Below are 19,132 nucleotides of genomic sequence, written 5' to 3' on the forward strand. Positions count from 1 at the left end.
TGTTTATATAATAGCCTCAGATATGAGGTTTACATCTAATTGTTGTATAAGATGAATGAGTGAGTATGATACTGTTTACACAATTTTACAATGTGATTTTGGACTGTTTAATGAAGGAAAACTCAAAAAGGGAATTTGAGTTAACTAAATCAGAGGACCGCCTCTGAGCCCAGTTAGGGTCAGGCATCCTGGGACAGCCCCTTTCTGCTGAATAATTCTGAATAAAACCCAACTTTGAGAAATTAGCACCAGACCATGTTGTTATCCATTAGGAGGGGACAAAGGTTGTAGACCATTGCTGAATCTTTTAACCATACCACGTGGTTAAACTCTTAGACTATCGATACCGACAGAAAAAGAACAAGTCTTTGATATTAATTACTAGTCTGCAGCTAGGAATTCGGTATCATTGAACACGAAGAACGACAACCGCCGAAACATTCATTCTATAACAAATGAATGAATGTCACTCTGAACTATCCCCTCTAACCAAGACAGAGAGCGAGCGAGCGAGAGAGAGAGAGAGAGAAAGAAAAAGAGAGAGAGGACGAAACTCTCCAAAAGAAACAAACTTTTCACCAGCGATCAAGACGACACACTGAGTGTAAATATATATATTGATTGCAATTGTTCCCGAATGAGTCAGCGTTCATGTGCAAAGGATTAGCATTTCAATTGTTATAATTATTAACTCTGTAGTGACTTCTTAGTCGACCCCCACTTCCCTTTTGTCTAGCAAGCCGTCATGCCGGTTTAGCCCACTAGGGCACATTCCCCTATCTGTTTGTTTATGCATTTCTGTGAATTACTTAGTTAGTAATAAATAAATGATTTAAGACAATTGATGTATGGATGACTCATAGTGAAGACTGGGTTTGTGCAGATAACCAACAATTTGCGACTTTTGGAATGAGACTAATGTGAGGTAAAGTAAATAATTCATTAATTCGAAGACTAATTGATCAGATAAAATATCTGAAAAGTTATTTTAGGACATGATAACTGTGTAATCCAAATATTTTTCCTTGGTGCCCCGTCTTCCTAGTTAATTACATTTACATGATTAATCAGTAATACTAATTACAGAGAATCTTTGATAAAAACTATAAGTCTTCAATTTAATGATAGTAAAGACACGACAGCTGATAGGAGGATGGTGAGTGGCAGCGGAGCTCTGTAAAGTCTACCAGAACCGTTATGTCTGCATAGTCCTTGAACTCCAGGGGCAGGTGGGCCCTGACGCTCCCTGGTGACATCCAGATGGAGACGGAGCCAAGCAGGCAGTACAATATGTTGGCCCAAGAAGTGATGATGCGGCTCACAGTGGACTGGCAGACGCTGTAGCGATTGGCCAGGTCCCTCTGCTTCAGGCCCAGTGCAAGACGAGTCATGAACAGGAAACACTCATCCATCTGTGGCAGGGCCTATTGAACACAAAGCAAAACATATTGGTCATCAAATTTACTTTATGTGTCCTTCATTTACATAACTCTTGAAATCAATAGTAATAAACATTATGTTTATCATAAGCAGAAATATTGCTTCATTGTTGGGAAAATAGGTTAAATGGCAGCATTATTTCCTCAAGACTTCCTGATTAGGCTCTATGATCTCCTGGATCATTAAAAGCCTGAAAGCACTTGCCTCATTAGTAGTACCATTGTGTGTGTGTACTATCATGCCAACTCCTTGTCACTCATTATCGTGACAAATAATGTTTGGCTTGACAATGACAGCAATGGAGTTGGCAAGAGCCCAAACAGATCAGGAACCAGACTGAATCATCTTACAATACTGTACTATACTTAAGTAAGTAGTCACTTACAGATTTTCTTCAAGGAAGGCTAGCTGTAGCTGTTTTAGCTTTGTTGACTCAGACCATCTTTGTTGTTGCTGCCGCCGGTTCAGTCAAATGCCAGAAGGTAATCAGGTGCTTGTGGCTTGCAAATCTTCAGATTATGACTGATATAAAGGCAGATATGTACAATTGTGTCTGTCTAGTTAAACATAGTTGGATACGGTAGTTAAGATATACTAAAAAGTGCTTTTCAATGTCAGTTTTATCCCAGCATGTTCAGGGACACTGAAAACTCTTTGGAATGCCCCAAAAGTCCTTGGATGAAAATCATGTCATCTAGACAAAAACATTTAAAAAAACATTTTGTTGTGTTACAGCCTGAATTTAAAATGGATTAAATTGTCAAAGTGGAATAATAATAATGTTTTTATAAATGTTTACAAAATTATTAAAAAATGAAAAGCTGAAATGTCTTGAGTCAATAAGAATTCCACCTCTTTGTTATGGCAAACCTAACCAAGTTCAGGAGTAAAGATGTGCTTAACAAGTCACATAATAAGTTGCATGGAGTCACTCTGTGTTCAATAATAGTGTTTAACATGATTTTTGAATGACTACCCGACCTCTGTACACAACACATACAATTATGGTCCCTCAGTCATATAGTTCATTTCAAACACCGATTCAACCACAATGACGAGAAAGGTTTTCCGATACCTCGCAATTTTTTTAACAAAAAAAGTATAATTTAACTGGGCAAGTCAGTTAAGAACAAATTATTATATACAATGATGGCCTACCCCGGCCAAACTCTGACCCGGTTAACACTGGGCCAATTGTGCACCGCCCTAAGGGACTCCCAATCACGGCCGGTTGTGATACAGCCTGGACTCAAACCAAGGTCTGTAGTGATGTCTCTTGCACGGAGATGCAGTGCCTTAGACCGCTGCGCCAGTTGGGAGCCCAACTGTATGTTCTCAACGGACCCAGCAAATCTCTGCAGACCAAAGCAGTGTTGTGCTGCCAGATTCTTCAACTTCTACTGCAGTTCCTCTTTCTCTAAGAAATTGGTCCTCGATCTTCATCAGGACCATATCCAGGGCTGCAGGTTCAGTGTCTGCGCATTACTGAATGTGAGTATCCTCCTGCTTCACATCGACTGCAAGGGGAGGGGAAGTAGGTCTAGGGGAAGGGGGTCTCTCTACCCTTTCTCACACAGGTCTCTGTTTGGCCGGGATGATATCATTCCAATGGAACAAGGTAGGAAGCCTTTCTTGAGGCGTCTGCATCCTCCTACTGCGGTCACCTCTGCAAAGTTGCTCTCAACAATGAGCGCTGCATACTTTATGGTGTTTAATGAACTTTTATTTTTATGAGACATATTTTCCTGACTTCATCCACAGGCTGTGTGAAAACGAACAGTGGAGTTGTACAAATGATGTGCATAAACCCTGGATGACTGATAGGGGGCACTGTATTGAAGCCACCTCACAGCCATCTTGGCACTTCTCCTCAGTTGTAAAAAAAGATTTTGGAAGCAATAGTGATTCATTTTTTTATGCATACATTTGTTTTTGACAAATGAATTATATTAGACATCTTGATGCATACTTTTAAATTACACCATATATACACAAAAGTATGTGGATACTACAAATTAGTGGATTTGGCTATTTCAGCCACACCAAAGGTATGTGGACACCTGCTCGTCGAACATCATTTCCAAAATCATGGGCATTAATATGGAGTTGCCGAAATAGCTGACTCCACTAATTTGTAGATGTTGGAACATTGCTGCGGGTACTTGCTTCCATTCAGCCAAAAGAGCATTAGTGAGGTCGGGCACTGATGTTGGGCGATTGCGCCTGGCTCTCAGTCGGTGTTCCAATTCATCCCAAAGGTGTTCGATGGAGTTGAGGTCAGGGCTCTGTGCAAGCCAGTCAAGTTCTTCCACGCCGATCTCAACAAACCATTTCTGTATGGACCCCGCTTTGTGCACGGGAGCATTGAAATGCTAAAACAGGAACGGGCCTTCCCCAAACTGTAGCCACAATGTTGGAAGCACAGAATCGTCCAGAGAATGTCATTGTATGCTGTAGCTTTAAGATGTCCCTTCACTTGAACAAAGAGGCCTAGACAGAGCCATGAAAAACAGCTCCAGACCATTATTCCTCCCCCACCAAACTTTATAGTTGGCACAATGCATTGGGGCAGGTAGTGTTCTCGGGAATCCACCAAACCCAGATTCATCCGTCAGACTGCCAAATGATGAAGCGTGATTCATCACGCCAGAGAACGTGAGAGTCCAATGGCGGCGAGCTTTACACCACTCCAGCCGGTGCTTTGCATTGCACATGGTGATCTTAGGCTTGTGTACAGCAGCTCAGCCATGGAAACCAATTTCATGTCGCTCCCGACAAACAGTTCTTGTGCTGACATTGCTTTCAGAGGCAGTTTGAAACTCTGTAGGGGGTTTTGCAACTTCTCACAAAACGTCTCAAAGTTCATAACAAAAAGGCAGACAACTTGGAGATAAGGAATAACAAAATATATTTATTAACTGAAGTAAACTAAATACAATTAACAATGGTGTGTGTAATCAGTAGTGTAAGTGAGTGGTTGCATGAATAAATGTGATAATGAGGGGTGTTAAGGTGCCAAAGCAAACAAACGGCCACAACCAAAATCTAACAGTGTGTCTGCATGGAGTCACCTCAATGCCACTCAGTAAGCAATGGACCTGATCGGACAGCTCAGAGCTTCTGCTCTTTTCTGTCCATAAGAAACAAATGGATTGGTGGAAGAGACAGGGCAGGCCAGGAACAAGGAAGGAGGATGTGGTCAAGCAAGGCATCCCCCGAGGCTAGATGCTCTAAGGTTTTTATCAGAATGGGCGTAGATTAGTTTCGCCTTTTTCTTTTCCCGACATGAGTTTGTGGTGTTTACTTTAAAAAATTAAAAAATCAAATAAAAATAAAAAACGTCATTAAAATTATAGTTCACAACTGTGCAGGGGGAGACACTTTCATACACACACAATTGATTGTATTTTTTCTCCTTTCGCCCCTTTCCTCTCTTCTAGGTCAGTTTCAGCATTATGGACATGGGTGTATCTGTGGTCCATTTGGCCTGTCTCTCCTCATTGAATGGGGAAGAGGTGTATTTATCACGGGACACACCATGTCGCTGACGACCCTTCCAGCTCCGCCCACCGACATCCTATTAAGGAAAACAAGAGCAAAGAGAAAAAATACGACACAGAGTGGGAGGGTTGTCACAAACTGAGGACAGACAATTTTGGTCCTGCTCTGTGAGCTTGTGTGACCTACCACTTAGTGGCTGAGCCATTGTTGCTCCTAGATGTTTCCACTTCACAATAACAGCACTTATAGTGGACCGGGGCAGCTCTAGCATGGCAGACATTTTACGAACTGACTCGTTGGAAAGGTGACCACGTTGAAGATCACTGAGCTCTTCAGTAAGGCCATTCTACGGCCATTGTTCGTCTATGGAGATTACATGGCTGTGTGCTCGATCCCTCACGTCATTGTTATCTAAATATTGTGTAAATAAATATATTTGCCAATGTAAAAACAATATTTAGATAACAATGACGCGAGGGATCCTCTGATTATGGTCATCATATTCGCCTTTTTTTGTGTGGAACTCACCACAACTAGCTAGCTACCCCGACACCACAAACATCAACAACAGAAAAACACAGGAAGTAAAACGGAAGCGCGTCACTGCTGGGCTGACCAATCGACGAGGAGTTGTACATTTGATCTAACCAATCACACACAACGACAGTGGCTTTGAAAGATTGGCGGTCGAAGCGCAAAGAATAGGGTGCCGTTTGGTTTTAAAGTTATTGTACTTCACATATAGCTAAATGCGTCAGTATGATGCAGGTAAGAGTTGAATTGTTAATTAAATTACTAAAGTTTCTTCCTACATTACTGTTGTCTCTAGCTAATAGCTTGCGTTAGCTTTGTTTGAAAAATGGCTTTGGCTAGCTAACATTAGCCAGGGTACTAGCTAGTTAGCTAAAACATTATCTATTACCAACGTCAACTTCTGGGCAGTGCCAATGATGACGTTAGCCAACTTAGCTTGTTAAACTATTCAATCTCTTTGCAGAATAAGGAGAATTGTGATCCTAAAGGCCTACAAAGACCGGTAAGTTTCGCCACACTGGTCCTGTTTACCTTTATGATTCCCTCCTTTCCTAGCCGAGTTTTCCCAACTCCACGATGTAGCAACATCAATGGAATTGAGTGTCACTAGTTACCACAATCAGTTAAAATGGCAATATCGTGTGAACTAACTTATTGGTCTTAATTTAAGGTTAGGCTGCCCCAGTATCTGTGCGTTAGATATGATTGGTATTACGGTTCTCCTAACTAACGCGCTGGAAGCAACAAACCAAAAGCCCATTAGACAGCGCAGCAATTGTCAAAATACGTACGTTACTCACCAAATATGGAGTTTCGTATTAATTTGCTCCCGTTATGGCCGATATGTATACTGAACAGAAATATAATTTCAAAGATTTTACCGAGTTAGTGTTCATATTAAAATAAATTCATTAGACCTAATCTATGGATTTCACATGACTGGGAATACAGATATGCCTCTGTTGGTAACATACCATAATTTTTATTTTATTTTTTAAAGTAGGGGCATAGTTCAGAAAACCAGTCAGTATCTGGTCTGATGACCACTTGCTTCATGTAGCATAACAGTTGATCACACTGATTGTGGCCAGTAGAATGTTATCCCACTCTTCAAATGGCTGTATGAAGTTGCTGGATATTGGCAGGAACTGGAGCACCATGTTGTACATGTTGATCCAGTGCATCCCAAACATGCTCACTGGGTGACATCTGAGTATGCAGGCCATGGAAAAACTGGGACATTTTTAGCTTCCAGGAATTGTGTACAGATCCTTACGATAAGGCTGTGTATTATCATGCTGAAACATGAGATGATGGCGACGGATGACTAAACGCAGAGAAAAAGGTCTGAGATTAACACAGGTTTATGAGATATTATATGTTTTCTTCTGAGATATCAGTCAGCTAACCTCTGAATTTTAAAGCATTTATGTGCTTATTTAAAACATGTTTTATTTCAATTACCACAGACTTATTATTTTTGTGAGTAACAAATGTATTTTGACATTAATACGCTTGCAGAGCTGTATGTTGGAATCGGAGCTTCCTTGGCGTTAGATCTCTAACCCACAAGCTAGGGCAGGGTTGGGCATAAGGCTAGCAGTGTGGTTAGGTTTAAATTCAAAACGTTTTTGTGTGATATTCACAATCTCTAACACCACCCCAACATCAACATACTTTTGGTCATGTAGCGTGTAGACACCTGCTCGTCAAACAAAATCATGGGTAATCTGGAGTTGCCCCCCTTGCTGCTTTAACTGCTTCTACTCTTCTGGGAAGGGTTACCACTAGATGTTGGAACATTGCTGCAGGGACTTGCTCCCATTCAGCTACAAGAGCATTAGTGAGGTTGGGCGATTGGGCCTGGCTCGCAGTCGGCGTTCCAATTCATCCCAAAGCTGTTAGATGGGGTTGAGGTCAGGGCTCTGTGCAGACGAGTCAAGTTCTTCCACACCGATCTCAACAATCCATTTCTGTATGGACCTCGCTTTGTGCACAGGGCATTGTCATGCTGAAACAGGAAAGGGCCTTCCCCAAACTGTTGCCATGAAGTTGGAAGCATAGAATTCTCTAGAATGTCATTGTGCTCTGTAGCATTAAGATTTCCCTTCACTGGAACTAAAGGGCCTAGTCCGAACCATGAAAACATCCCCAGACCACTATTCCTCCTTCACCAAACTTAACAAGTTTGCACTACGCATTGTGGCAAGTAGCGTTCTCCTGAGATCTGCCAAACAGAAATTTATCTGATGGACTGCCTGATGGTGAAACTTGAATCATCACTCCAGAGAATCAGTTTCCACTCCTCCACAGTCCAAGCTTTACACCGCTCCAGCCGGCGCTTGGCATTGCGCATGGTGATCCTAGACGTGTGTGCCGTATCTCGGCCATGGAAACCCATTTCCCGACGAGCAGTTCTTGTGCTGACATTGTTTCCTGGAGGCAATTTGGATCTCTGTATTGAGTATAGCAAACAAGGACTGACGAGTTTTACACGCTTCAGTACTCGACGGTCCTATTCCGTGTGCTTGTGTGGCCTACCACTTCACTGCTGAGCCGTTGCTCCTAGACGTTTCGACTTCACAATAACAGCACTTACAGTTGACCAGGGCAGCTCTAGCAAAAAAATTGAACTGACTTGTTGGAAAGGTGGCATCCTATGACGGTGCCACGTTGAACGTCAGTGAGCTCTTCTGTACAGGCCCTCCTATTGTCAGTGTTTGTCTATGGAGATTGCATGGAGGTGTGTTCATTTTTATACACCGGTCAGCCATGTGTGTGGCTGAAATGGCCGAATCCACTAATTTTGAAGTGGTGTCCATCTAGTTTGTGTGTGTTGGGGTGGTGCTGGAGATCAAACATTTTACATTTCCCTTTTAAGAAGAAACATTGTAGAAGAAGGCTGAGGTTTATCCATAATTATGACTTTGTGGTAACTAGTGACAACCCTGTAGCTCTTACTACATCGTGTCGCTGTCGGTCGATACGTATAAAATGTAAATTCTGAAACCCTTACTGTGTACATAATGTTTGTCCTCGGTAGCTTTTGTTTTTTGTTTAAAAAAAAATGAAATCCATCCTTTTTTAATAAAACGTTAATCAAATACAACCACCAACTGTTTCCTCGTATCGACTGTGAGCGACTTGATCTAGTCGGAGGTACTCTGCCAACAGTCGTCGCAACCCAACTCCACCGTGATGTACATCGTGGAGCTGGGAACCCCATCTACTCCATTCCTGGCTAGCTAGTTGCCATAAAATAAAGTTGCCCATTTGGCTGGCTACCATTTTGAATTCATAACTTTGAACCAGTAATGGTGAGCTGGAGGCAATTAGGTTTAATCCAGGATGTTTTTCTACCTGATAGATGGCAACTTCAATGGTTTCTGTGGGTCCACAGAGAGTTCAAATACCCTCTGCCCCAGAGACTACAGACAAAAACGCAATTACAGGTACATTTCTATAGCTACCATTCTGTCTGATGTGCCATCTGAAACTGTATAGAAACGCATCACACCACTTTTAATGGTGCTAACAATGTACCAAATATGTTTTTTGCTCTATTCTGAATCCCCATGATGTCACAACAGGTCCTGGGAGAGAGCCTGTCACCTCTTCCTCCGGTGCCGCTCCGGCAAAGTAAGTCTTCTGTCCAGTAATATCGTCACCTCACCCTGATGTTGTGCATTTGGAATTTGTTTAAGAAGGGTCAATTCGCCTTAGCATTTTTAGGTTTTATCAACTAAATGTGTCATGAAGGTGTGGTTTTACAACAGCTACGTCTCTCCTCATCAGGAAATTCACCATCCATGACTTTGACATCGGGCGGCCCCTGGGCAAGGGCAAGTTTGGGAACGTGTACGTTGCGCGGGATAAGAAGCTGAATTTCATTGTGGCACTGAAAGTGCTCTTCAAGTCTCAGATGGAGAAGGAAGGCGTGGAGCACCAGCTCCGAAGAGAGATTGAGATTCAGTCCCATCTTAGGTCACTAGTACCCTGATTTTGGAATTTCTCAACTTTTTGAATCTAGCCTAGTGGGGGTATAGGTTGATGTTGCCTTAATATAGTGATTTCTCTGCGGGAAATGTTTTGACTTGCTGGTTAACACCAACATCATGAAATATACTTCAGTAAGCGGATTTCAGCTGGTGTTTAGAAACTGACCAGTATTCCCTTTATAATTCAGGGTGTATTATTTTCTCAGGTTGGGGAAGGTAGATTTAAATAATTCCTTCCTCCTGTTCCTTTAGACACCCCAACATCCTGCGCTTCTACAACTACTTCCATGACCACTCAAGGGTCTTTCTGATCCTGGAGTACGCCCCACGGGGTGAGATGTACAAAGAGCTGCAGAAATGTGGTCGCTTCGATGACCAGCGCACTGCTACGGTAAGAGAAGTTGGCATTTTATTGTTGCATAGACAAGCTAATTAATCTATTCTGAATAATCAGTATCTGTTGCGTCTTTCACCCAAGACCTCCAATCATAGCATTTGGTTGTTAGATAGTATATTTGTAATAATAAAGTAATCATTTGGTCTGATAATGGTAGCTACGTTTTGGCATTGATTTAAGTTGGCATTACTTTATTTGCATTTGAATTGCAACATGGAAATAAGTCATGTCCAATATCTGTGTCCTTTTTTAGTACATGGAGGAGTTGGCTGATGCGCTGCAGTACTGCCATGAGAGGAAGGTGATACACCGTGACATCAAGCCTGAGAACCTGTTACTGGGTCTCCGTGGGGAGCTGAAGATAGCAGACTTCGGCTGGTCTGTCCATGCCCCATCCTTAAGGTGAGCGAACCCTGAACTGAATCCTCTATAGCCTCATATATTTGCTTCACAACTAAATACTGTCCATTTTTATGTTTGAGACTACATTACCGCCAGATTGTACAGAATCACTGATCTACAAATCACCTTGTTGCATCCCAAATAACTACTTGTTTATGTAGTTATTTGGAGATTCTGCACCCTGCCTAGCTCAAACTGATCTCCTCAAATACACTGAATGTCATGAATTTGTTACGCCCCTGAAAACAGGGGAGAAATAATCACGAGAGTGATACGGTGTTGTATTCTCAAGTCAACGTTTAGTTCAAACATTTCACAAAAGTAACACATTACAAAACAACAGAAAACCCATTATACAAATAACACAGCAAAATATCTTATTAACAACGTACATGTTCATTCACAATCGACATAAAATGGCAGCTACTCTCAGTACGATGCTATTCTTCACTTCAACCGAGCAGGGCTAATATTACTCTCTTCAAACATAACTCTAACTTCCTCAAGACGTTACTAAGACACACCTTAAACACTCTTGACATGTTAGTGAGTTATAACATTTAAATTACTATTTTTATTATCAATAAAGTACCTGAAAACAGGGGAGAAATAATCACGAGAGTGATACGTGTTGTATTCTCAATTTAACGTTTAGTTCAATGAGAAAAGACCGCGATTTTCCCCAGGAATATGGGTGGAGACCAGAGCAATCGATCTCCGGCTCATAGATTAAGAGCATTTCGTAGATCACAGATTAACACTTTTTGGCACCACAAAATAAAGTAATCAATATAACATTTACACATTACTCTCTCAATTTGTACCCTTTGACATATTTTAACTTTAACACAATTATATGAATGTTATCAATCTCTATCAACTAATACTGAATGCATCTTTTTAACCTTAGATGTTTTAAGATCCTCACATACTATCAACTTACTAATACTTTTTAATGTATAACAGGCTATGAACATTTCCTTTAACCTGTCACAAATTCACTGGGTTTTTCTTCATCTTGACTGTCTATTTGTAGACATGTTGCCGTTAGGAAAACCTTGTCACTTACCTAGCTGCTGTCTTACCCCCTCTAGGCGCCGCACAATGTGTGGAACGCTGGACTACCTGCCCCCGGAGATGATTGAGGGGAAGATCCACGATGAGAAGGTGGACCTCTGGTCCATCGGGGTGCTCTGCTACGAGTGCCTAGTTGGAAACCCCCCGTTTGAAACTGCCAGCCACTCCGACACGTACAAACGCATCACAAAGGTTCGCTTTTTTTAAAATAGTCAATTACTTGTATATCCGGTAGTAATAATATCCCTAATTCAAGTGTAATCGCTTGAGTAGTTCCATTGTGATTTCTGACTAACATCTGTTTAAATAGAATAGGCATACATGTAGTAGTTAGATATTCACCCAAGGCAGAGCTTTTAAACAGTGATGAATGACCTCTCATCTCTCAGGTTGACCTGCAGTTCCCCAAAGTGGTGTCTGATGGTGCTCGGGACCTGGTCTCTAAGCTGCTCCGCCACAGTCCCTCTATGCGGCTCCCCCTGCAGAGCGTCATCAACCACCCCTGGGTGAAAAGCAACTCCCGACGGGTCCTACCTGTCGTCTTTGCTCCCAAGAAACCCTAACTGTCCGATGTTCCAGCCTGTCTACACTGACAAGAAACCCCTAAACCACCATAGACCTACATAGTCATATGTTTATAGGTAATTGAATATTCATGTTTATAAATAATTGAACACCACCCAGTACGTTCCAGCCTGCCTTCTACCTGGGTGGAGGACTGACTCTTACCCTGCTGATTGGGAGTTTCCAACTTTCAGGGGTTTCACTTTTTTTTTTAAACTTACCCGGACAATCTTCATCCACAATTTTTGTTTCACTCGCAGATATAGATGGATCTGTTAAGCTGGGACAACCAAAGGACTATAGACTACTCTCATTTTAATTTACATTCAGCCCCAGAACATTTCAAGGGCGCCCTCTACTGTGTGACATTATTTCTTGCGTTTCTTTAAATAGATTTTATAAATGTATTTCCTTTGTCTTTGGTTTCCTTTCTCCTTTTTTTTTTCTCTTTTCAACATACCTTTTTATACAGCCTGCATGAAACATCCTCTACAAAGCTTATTCTTTTTATATGTGTTCCTTTTGCAGCTGTTTTGAAATAAATATGGCATTGGGTGCTTCACAGGATGTTGCCAAATTGATTTATGGAAAAGTGGCAAGTATCAATTAAGGTTATGAATGAAGTAGTGGGTGAAATTCCATGTCTTACCTCCCTTGTTCCAGCTGATGTCAGTGTTGTTCTGTGGTCCACTGGGACTACCATTATCCTCAGTCCTGCAAATGATTCCTGTCATGGGGGGACAGTTTTTGTCTGGGAACTGCATGACTGCCGAGGGTGTATCTGAGATGGCCATAGCCCTGGTCAAAAGGAGTGCTGTCTATAGTGAATAGATTTGTTACACAGACCGGGACACTGCCAGGAAGATAAGGATAACTCTTAATACATTGTAAAGCATGGCTGGGACTGTAATAAATGCACTGAGTAATTCTACTGTCTGGTAACACCGGTCTGGCTGTCGCGATAACAGAATAATGCAGAGATTGAATACGGAGGCTATGAAGTGAATGCGATGCTCATTGAAAGAGATTTAATTTTATTCAGACCCCGAGCCCAACCAAAGCACACACACTTCATCCCCCAGCCAGTACCCAGTGAGGGGTCATATGTTAAAGGCCATTTGGGAGATTCAGTTAAAAGCAACCCCAGGGCGCCACTGGCACGTTCTATACCGTGTGAATGTTTAAACCCTCTTTTAGCTTGACCTATAACCCCATTCTGTTATTGTATGTCTAGGAAATATCAGTTTTCTCCATGAACCTGGTAATCTAATGGGTGTGCAAATTATTTTTCTATAGCTGGAGGTAAGGCTCTTCTGGTGTCTTTTCCCATCCATACTGCTGGTCTGGAGGACTCGCAGCTCTCTAACGAAGCACTTGACTTTAAATCCAAAGCTTTCATAAAACTTGATATTACTTTACATTTTCCATCTGAGGTACAGTATTTCTGCTCAAATTTCAATGAAATGAATAGTACCACGTTGGTTGAATGACCACAGCCTCAGTATTTGACTAGTTGAAAGTGTGGTAATGCATCATACAGGCATCTGTAAATGAGCCGTGATACAGTGTGAAACTACAAAAATGACATGTGCGGCACCTCGAAGCCAGAATTTGATCTAGAGGAAATCACCGTTCTTATAAGCTCAATAGAAATGTATGCAGATCTGTTAAAAAAAACGTGTTATAAGAACTCCCATTTGTATTACATGCTTGAATATGAAGTTAACATATACACTGACCATTTATTTATACTACCCTAATGTATTTGCTCTCTTTTACTACAATGGGAGTGGCCCAAATTAGTTTGACAAAGTCAAATCTGCTACCTTTTATCTAATGATTGCTGACCTCAAGTCTAGTCGTGTGTGTCTGTCTCCCAGTTTTCAGCAAGACCGTTTGCTCGGTTTGTGTGTGAGGAGAGGGGGAAATAGAAGATAAATGAAGTCCCATTGTCTCATTATCTCTTCTGGGAGCTTTAGAGACTCTGAGGACGTACACAGTAATCACTCATCCTGTCAGTGGGTCTGAAGCTCACAGTCACACACCATCACTATCACAGTCACACAGCTACACCATCACAGTCACATACACCGTCACTCACAGTCACTTATCACAGCTACACCTTCACAGTCACATACACCGTCACACGGCTACACTATCACAGCCACACCTTCACAGTCACATACACCGTCACAGGGCTACACCATCACTATCACAGTCACTTATCACAGCCACACAGCTACACCTTCAGTCGTTCAACCATCGAGTAAAAAGAACAGTAACAAAACAGGAGGAAATGGTCCTTGAGCTGAGCTGTGGCTGCAGCATTGTAGCGAGGAGACTACATGGTGGGAGATGATGTCAGATGTAATTCTCCCTACAGATGTCTCTGCTACAGGTGAAGTGAGGCAGCAGCAGACTGTGAAATTACATTTTAAATTACAGATGAGGGCTGTACTCTGCTGGGCCGTGCAGTCAATGCACAGAGGCCATATTGCTCTGATGGGGGTAATAAAGGAACCCATTCCCTGGCCCAAGGGCAGATAGACCTCCAGGGTGTATTCCAATGATGTATATAAACATGTATGTTTATGGGTGTATTCGCTGTGGCTGAGTGGATACAGGAGATTCCACAGTGGAGGTCAACCATTGGTGAAGGGAAAGGAGAGATTTGGAGAAGATTGTGGGGTTGTTGGTAAACAAATAAGCAACTAAATGTGTTTCTGAGTGAGGAGGGGGGGGTTGGACCATAGAAATATAATCTTATTCTAGTTTTGTGAATTGGACACCACAATCTGAGCTCTCAGTAATAAAGCGTGTTGTCTAGAGCTTGTCCTATAAGGTTGACAAAACCTTACATCTGCTACTGGCAGTGATGGAATGCTATCAGGATTAATATGGCGCCCACTGAAGCAGAACATGTGGTCACACAGGGGTCAATAGCATTCTGAGGAGAACTCCATGATGTTGTGGAGGTGCCCTGCTGAGTTATATAGACTGGAAACACCACACCAGCCACCTCCTGTCCATTACGAACGAATGCCTGACTGCTGTGGAAATCATGACTGTCCTCTCACATCATGAACCTCCCTTCAGTCTTAAATGTCTCTAGGTGTATGAGAGAGTTATTTGTTGCGTCATCTCTACTGAATGCTGACCAGTAGGTGTTAATCACTGAAAGAGGAAAATAATGTTGTTTTTTGTTGATACCACACATTAAAAGTGAATTGACACAGCATGTAATATCCATTGGCTCTGTAGTTGGGTTCACATCTTACAGATGACTGAATTGCTGTGTTCTTTGTTCATACCACACATTAACTGACAATCCCCATAATATCCATTGGCCTGTCTGTATTTGTGTTCACTTCTTCTGGTTAGCACCTGCAGGGTTTGAGTGTGTGGCAGAATGCGTATTAAATGGCACTGATAGACAGTCAGCACCCAGTCCACAGACATTAAACAAGCTGGTTCACCTAATCAGGACCGTCAGGGGAGAAAATTCATTACAGGTGCCTAGACATAGAGAGACAGATGCATAGAAGACAGGCTGAGATGGGCCTTTTAGTCTGTTGATGAATGAGTGGAAGTGATGGGGGGACTTGATGGCCTGCCTAATACAGCAACTGAGCCACATCATGGGGGGACAAACATTTGAAAATGGCTCAGAGAGATGAAGGGATCTGGAATATTCATGTTCCTATTTGTCAAATATTTTGTATTTAATTGCCTTGAAAAACATAAATGTTTATGAAAAACAAAGGGTGCGGACATTAGGGTTGAGCTGGGTGTGGACATAAATCTAGGGTTCAAATCAAATTTATTTGTCACATACACATGGTTAGCAGATGTTAATGCGAGTGTAGCGAAATGCTTGTGCTTCTAGTTCCGACAATGCAGTAATAACCAACGAATAATCTAACCTAACAATTCCAAAACTACTACCTTATACACACAAGTGTAAAGGGATAAAGAATATGTAGATAAAGATATATGAATGAGTGATGGTACAGAACGGCATAGGCAAGATGCAGTAGATGGTATCGAGTACAGTATATACATATGAGATGAGTAATGAAGGGTATGTAAACAAAGTGGCATAGTTTAAAGTGGCTAGTGATACATGTATTACATAAAGACGCAGTAGATGATAGAGTACAGTATATACATATACATATGAGATGAATAATGTAGGGTATGTAAACATTATATTCAGTAGCATTGTTTAAAGTGGCTAGTGATATATTTTACATCAATTTCCATCAATTCCCATTATTAAAGTGGCTGGAGTAGAGTCAGTGTCAGTGTCAGTGTGTTGGCAGCAGCCACTCAATGTTAGTGGTGGCCTTGAGATAGAAGCTGTTTTTCAGTCTCTCGGTCCCAGCTTTGATGCACCTGTACTGACCTCGCCTTCTGGATGACAGCGGGGTGAACAGGCAGTGGCTTGGGTGGGTGTTGTCCTTGATGATCTTTATGGCCTTCCTGTGACATCGGGTGGTGTAGGTGTCCTGGAGGGCAGGTAGTTTGCTCCCGGTGATGCGTTGTGCAGACCTCACTACCCTCTGGAGAGCCTTGCGGTTGTGGGCAGAGCAGTTGCCGTACAAGGCGATGATACAGCCCGACAGGATGCTCTCGATTGTGCATCTGTAGAAGCTTGTGAGTGTTTTTGGTGACAAGCTGAATTTCTTCAGCCTCCTGAGGTTGAAGAGGCGCTGCTGCGCCTTCTTCACGATGCTGTCTGTGTGGGTGGACCAATTCAGTTTGTCTGTGATGTGTACGCCAAGGAACTTAAAACTTACTACCCTCTCCACTACTGTCCCATCGATGTGGATAGGGTGGTGCTCCCTCTGCACGGTTAGCGTTATGGCTAGGGTTATGGTTGAGCCGGGGTGTGGACATAAAGCTAGGATTACGGTTAGCGTTATGGCTAGGGTTATGGTTAGCGTTATGGCTAGGGTTATAGTTAGCGTTATGGTTAGCGTTATGGCTAGGATTACGGTTAGCGTTATGGTTGAGCCGGGGTATGAACATAAAGCTAGGGTTATGGCTAGAGTTATGGTTGAGCCGGGTTGTGGACATGAAGCTAGGGTTACGGTTAGGACCTTATGCATGCGCCTCCATTCTAGAGAAGTTTAGTAAGCCAACCATCCCTGTGCCTTATTCTGGTGAGTGTGAGGAGCTCACGCTTCACTGAACCCCATACAACCCCATTATCTGGCTATTCCTAAGACATGCTACTGACGTGCATCAGACACACGCTGTTCCCACATGATACCACTAAAGGAAAAATGATTAATTACTCTCTGTACCTTTTGAGGTTGGTCCTGATAAGTATCTATTTCACCCTGCCTAGGGAAAGATAACAGTGTTCTGTCTCTCTCCCTCCCCCTCTTCTTTATTTTACCAGGCAAGTCAGTTAAGAAACAAATTCTTATTTACAATGACAGCCTACTCTGGCTAAACCCAGATGGCGCTGGGCCAATTGGGACTCCCAAACACGACCAGTTGTGATACAGCCTGGCATCTAACCAGGGTCTGTAGTTACGCCTCTAGCACTGAGATGTAGTGCCTTAGACCGCTGCACCACTCGGGAGCTTTTCTGCCTCTTGGCTGCAAACAGTTTGTTTAAGAGGTGGCATCTTGAGGAGTCCTTTAGTGAGATGCCAGTGTTCATTAAAGGACTATCCCCTGACACACACACGCACGCACGCGCACACGCACGCACACACACACAAATGAACTGGACCCAGAGCTTTGCGTTTTTCTCTGCTGTTGGGAGCAGGGAGCTGTTTCAGGACTAAAAGCTATTAGTTCTGCATCATTGGCCCCTACAAGCACACTCGACACATAGATCAACAGAAGCTGTTCGGAAATAACACACAGAAACTCTCACCTCCAGATACACATTCAAATATATTTGCTGAAATAATAAATGATTAGTAATGAGTATGAGGTTATTATGGTGTTGATTATTCATTTCAGCCATAATTTGTTTATCTTTCCTTAAGTCAGATTTGTTTGAAATAGGCCTATATTGATTAATTAAATGCAATAAATAGTAGTTATTTTTCACTGAACGTGTTTTCCTGTTTGTTTTTAGCAAATATGATGAGCACGATATCCAATAGAAAATATTTCCAATCCACTCAATAAAAATGTGATAATTATTTTTTACAACAATGTATTTCTTCTCAGAATGGTCTTGGGTCTGAGAAACAAAGTATGGTGTAAGGGGGGACGAAAAGAGGTGTAGAAATAAATCAATTACAATTAATCTTGGTTGAGAAAGTAATTAAACTGGTATTGGGCACTGGCCAGTTAAATGTGGAAGAGCTTATCCCTGCCAAGCACAGATGTTTAGCTCGCCTCGCGCTGCTGAGGCGTTCATTCCTGCTGAATGGCTAAAATGTGCTGTATCGCTACCAGGCATAGGTGATGATGAAAACAGAAAATTGTCAGATCTGGATGCACTCTGACATTGTAGGTTTACTAATCATAATATGGAAACTATAAAATAATTATAATTGTATTTCAATTATTCAGGACATTGCCCTGAAACGAACCTGTGAAGTCCATAGTTAAGTCGCATTTCTCTTTATGTGACGAGATTAATGTCGGTTTTTATTGTTTTGTGTATTCCCTCGTGTATACTTTGTCCATTAATTTGTCCAGCCAAACACCAGAGCTGGCAGCGAACGACGAGTGACAAAGCGTGCAAACTGCATTAGGCATGAATAGTTGTTCATGTAAGAATTGTGAATCTCCAACTGAAGATGCATTGAATATATATTAGCAGTAAAACGTTCCTCGAAGGGCACCTTGCAATACTCTGACGTAGGCTAAAAAAACTCCCACCGACATAGCTTTGCATTTGCAGTTTCTTTCAATCTCGCTGCAGTCCTGACTTCTCTTCTCAGCTTCCGGCTGTCCTGGAATTTACTACAAACATGGTGAGATGCGTTCATTGATCCTCAATTCCTAGCCTAAACAATGATTGTGGCTACGTACCGTTATTTTAAACTAAAATTGATGAAAAATCACAAGTGGCACTTATTCAGTCAACACTGAGTGGACTACTGTAGACTGTACAGTAGTCGAACCACTGTCGCTGTCCATGGTGCTGAAATGCATTGTGCTGAAACTATGATGCGTCTATTTACAGCTCATTCCCTCTACTCCAGGCAGCGAAACATTCCTTACTCGACTTCTTCTGTTCAGT

The 19,132-nt window shown here is 42.1% G+C and overlaps 1 protein-coding gene across 1 annotated transcript; it reads left to right on the forward strand.

Moving 5' to 3' along the window:
- The first annotated feature begins 5,571 nt into the window (after positions 1–5,571).
- On the forward strand, positions 5,572–12,480 carry aurkb (aurora kinase B). The gene is made up of 9 exons (XM_024380105.2): positions 5,572–5,709; positions 5,939–5,977; positions 8,843–8,927; positions 9,066–9,114; positions 9,271–9,459; positions 9,726–9,864; positions 10,124–10,272; positions 11,367–11,541; positions 11,739–12,480. The coding sequence occupies exons 1-9, from the start codon at positions 5,701–5,703 to the stop codon at positions 11,910–11,912; spliced, it is 1,008 nt and encodes a 335-aa protein (XP_024235873.1). The 5' UTR covers positions 5,572–5,700; the 3' UTR covers positions 11,913–12,480.
- Positions 12,481–19,132: the final 6,652 nt, after the last annotated feature.

The sequence above is a fragment of the Oncorhynchus tshawytscha genome, linkage group LG19 (assembly GCF_018296145.1).
Source record: "Oncorhynchus tshawytscha isolate Ot180627B linkage group LG19, Otsh_v2.0, whole genome shotgun sequence".
NCBI lineage: Eukaryota > Metazoa > Chordata > Actinopteri > Salmoniformes > Salmonidae > Oncorhynchus > Oncorhynchus tshawytscha.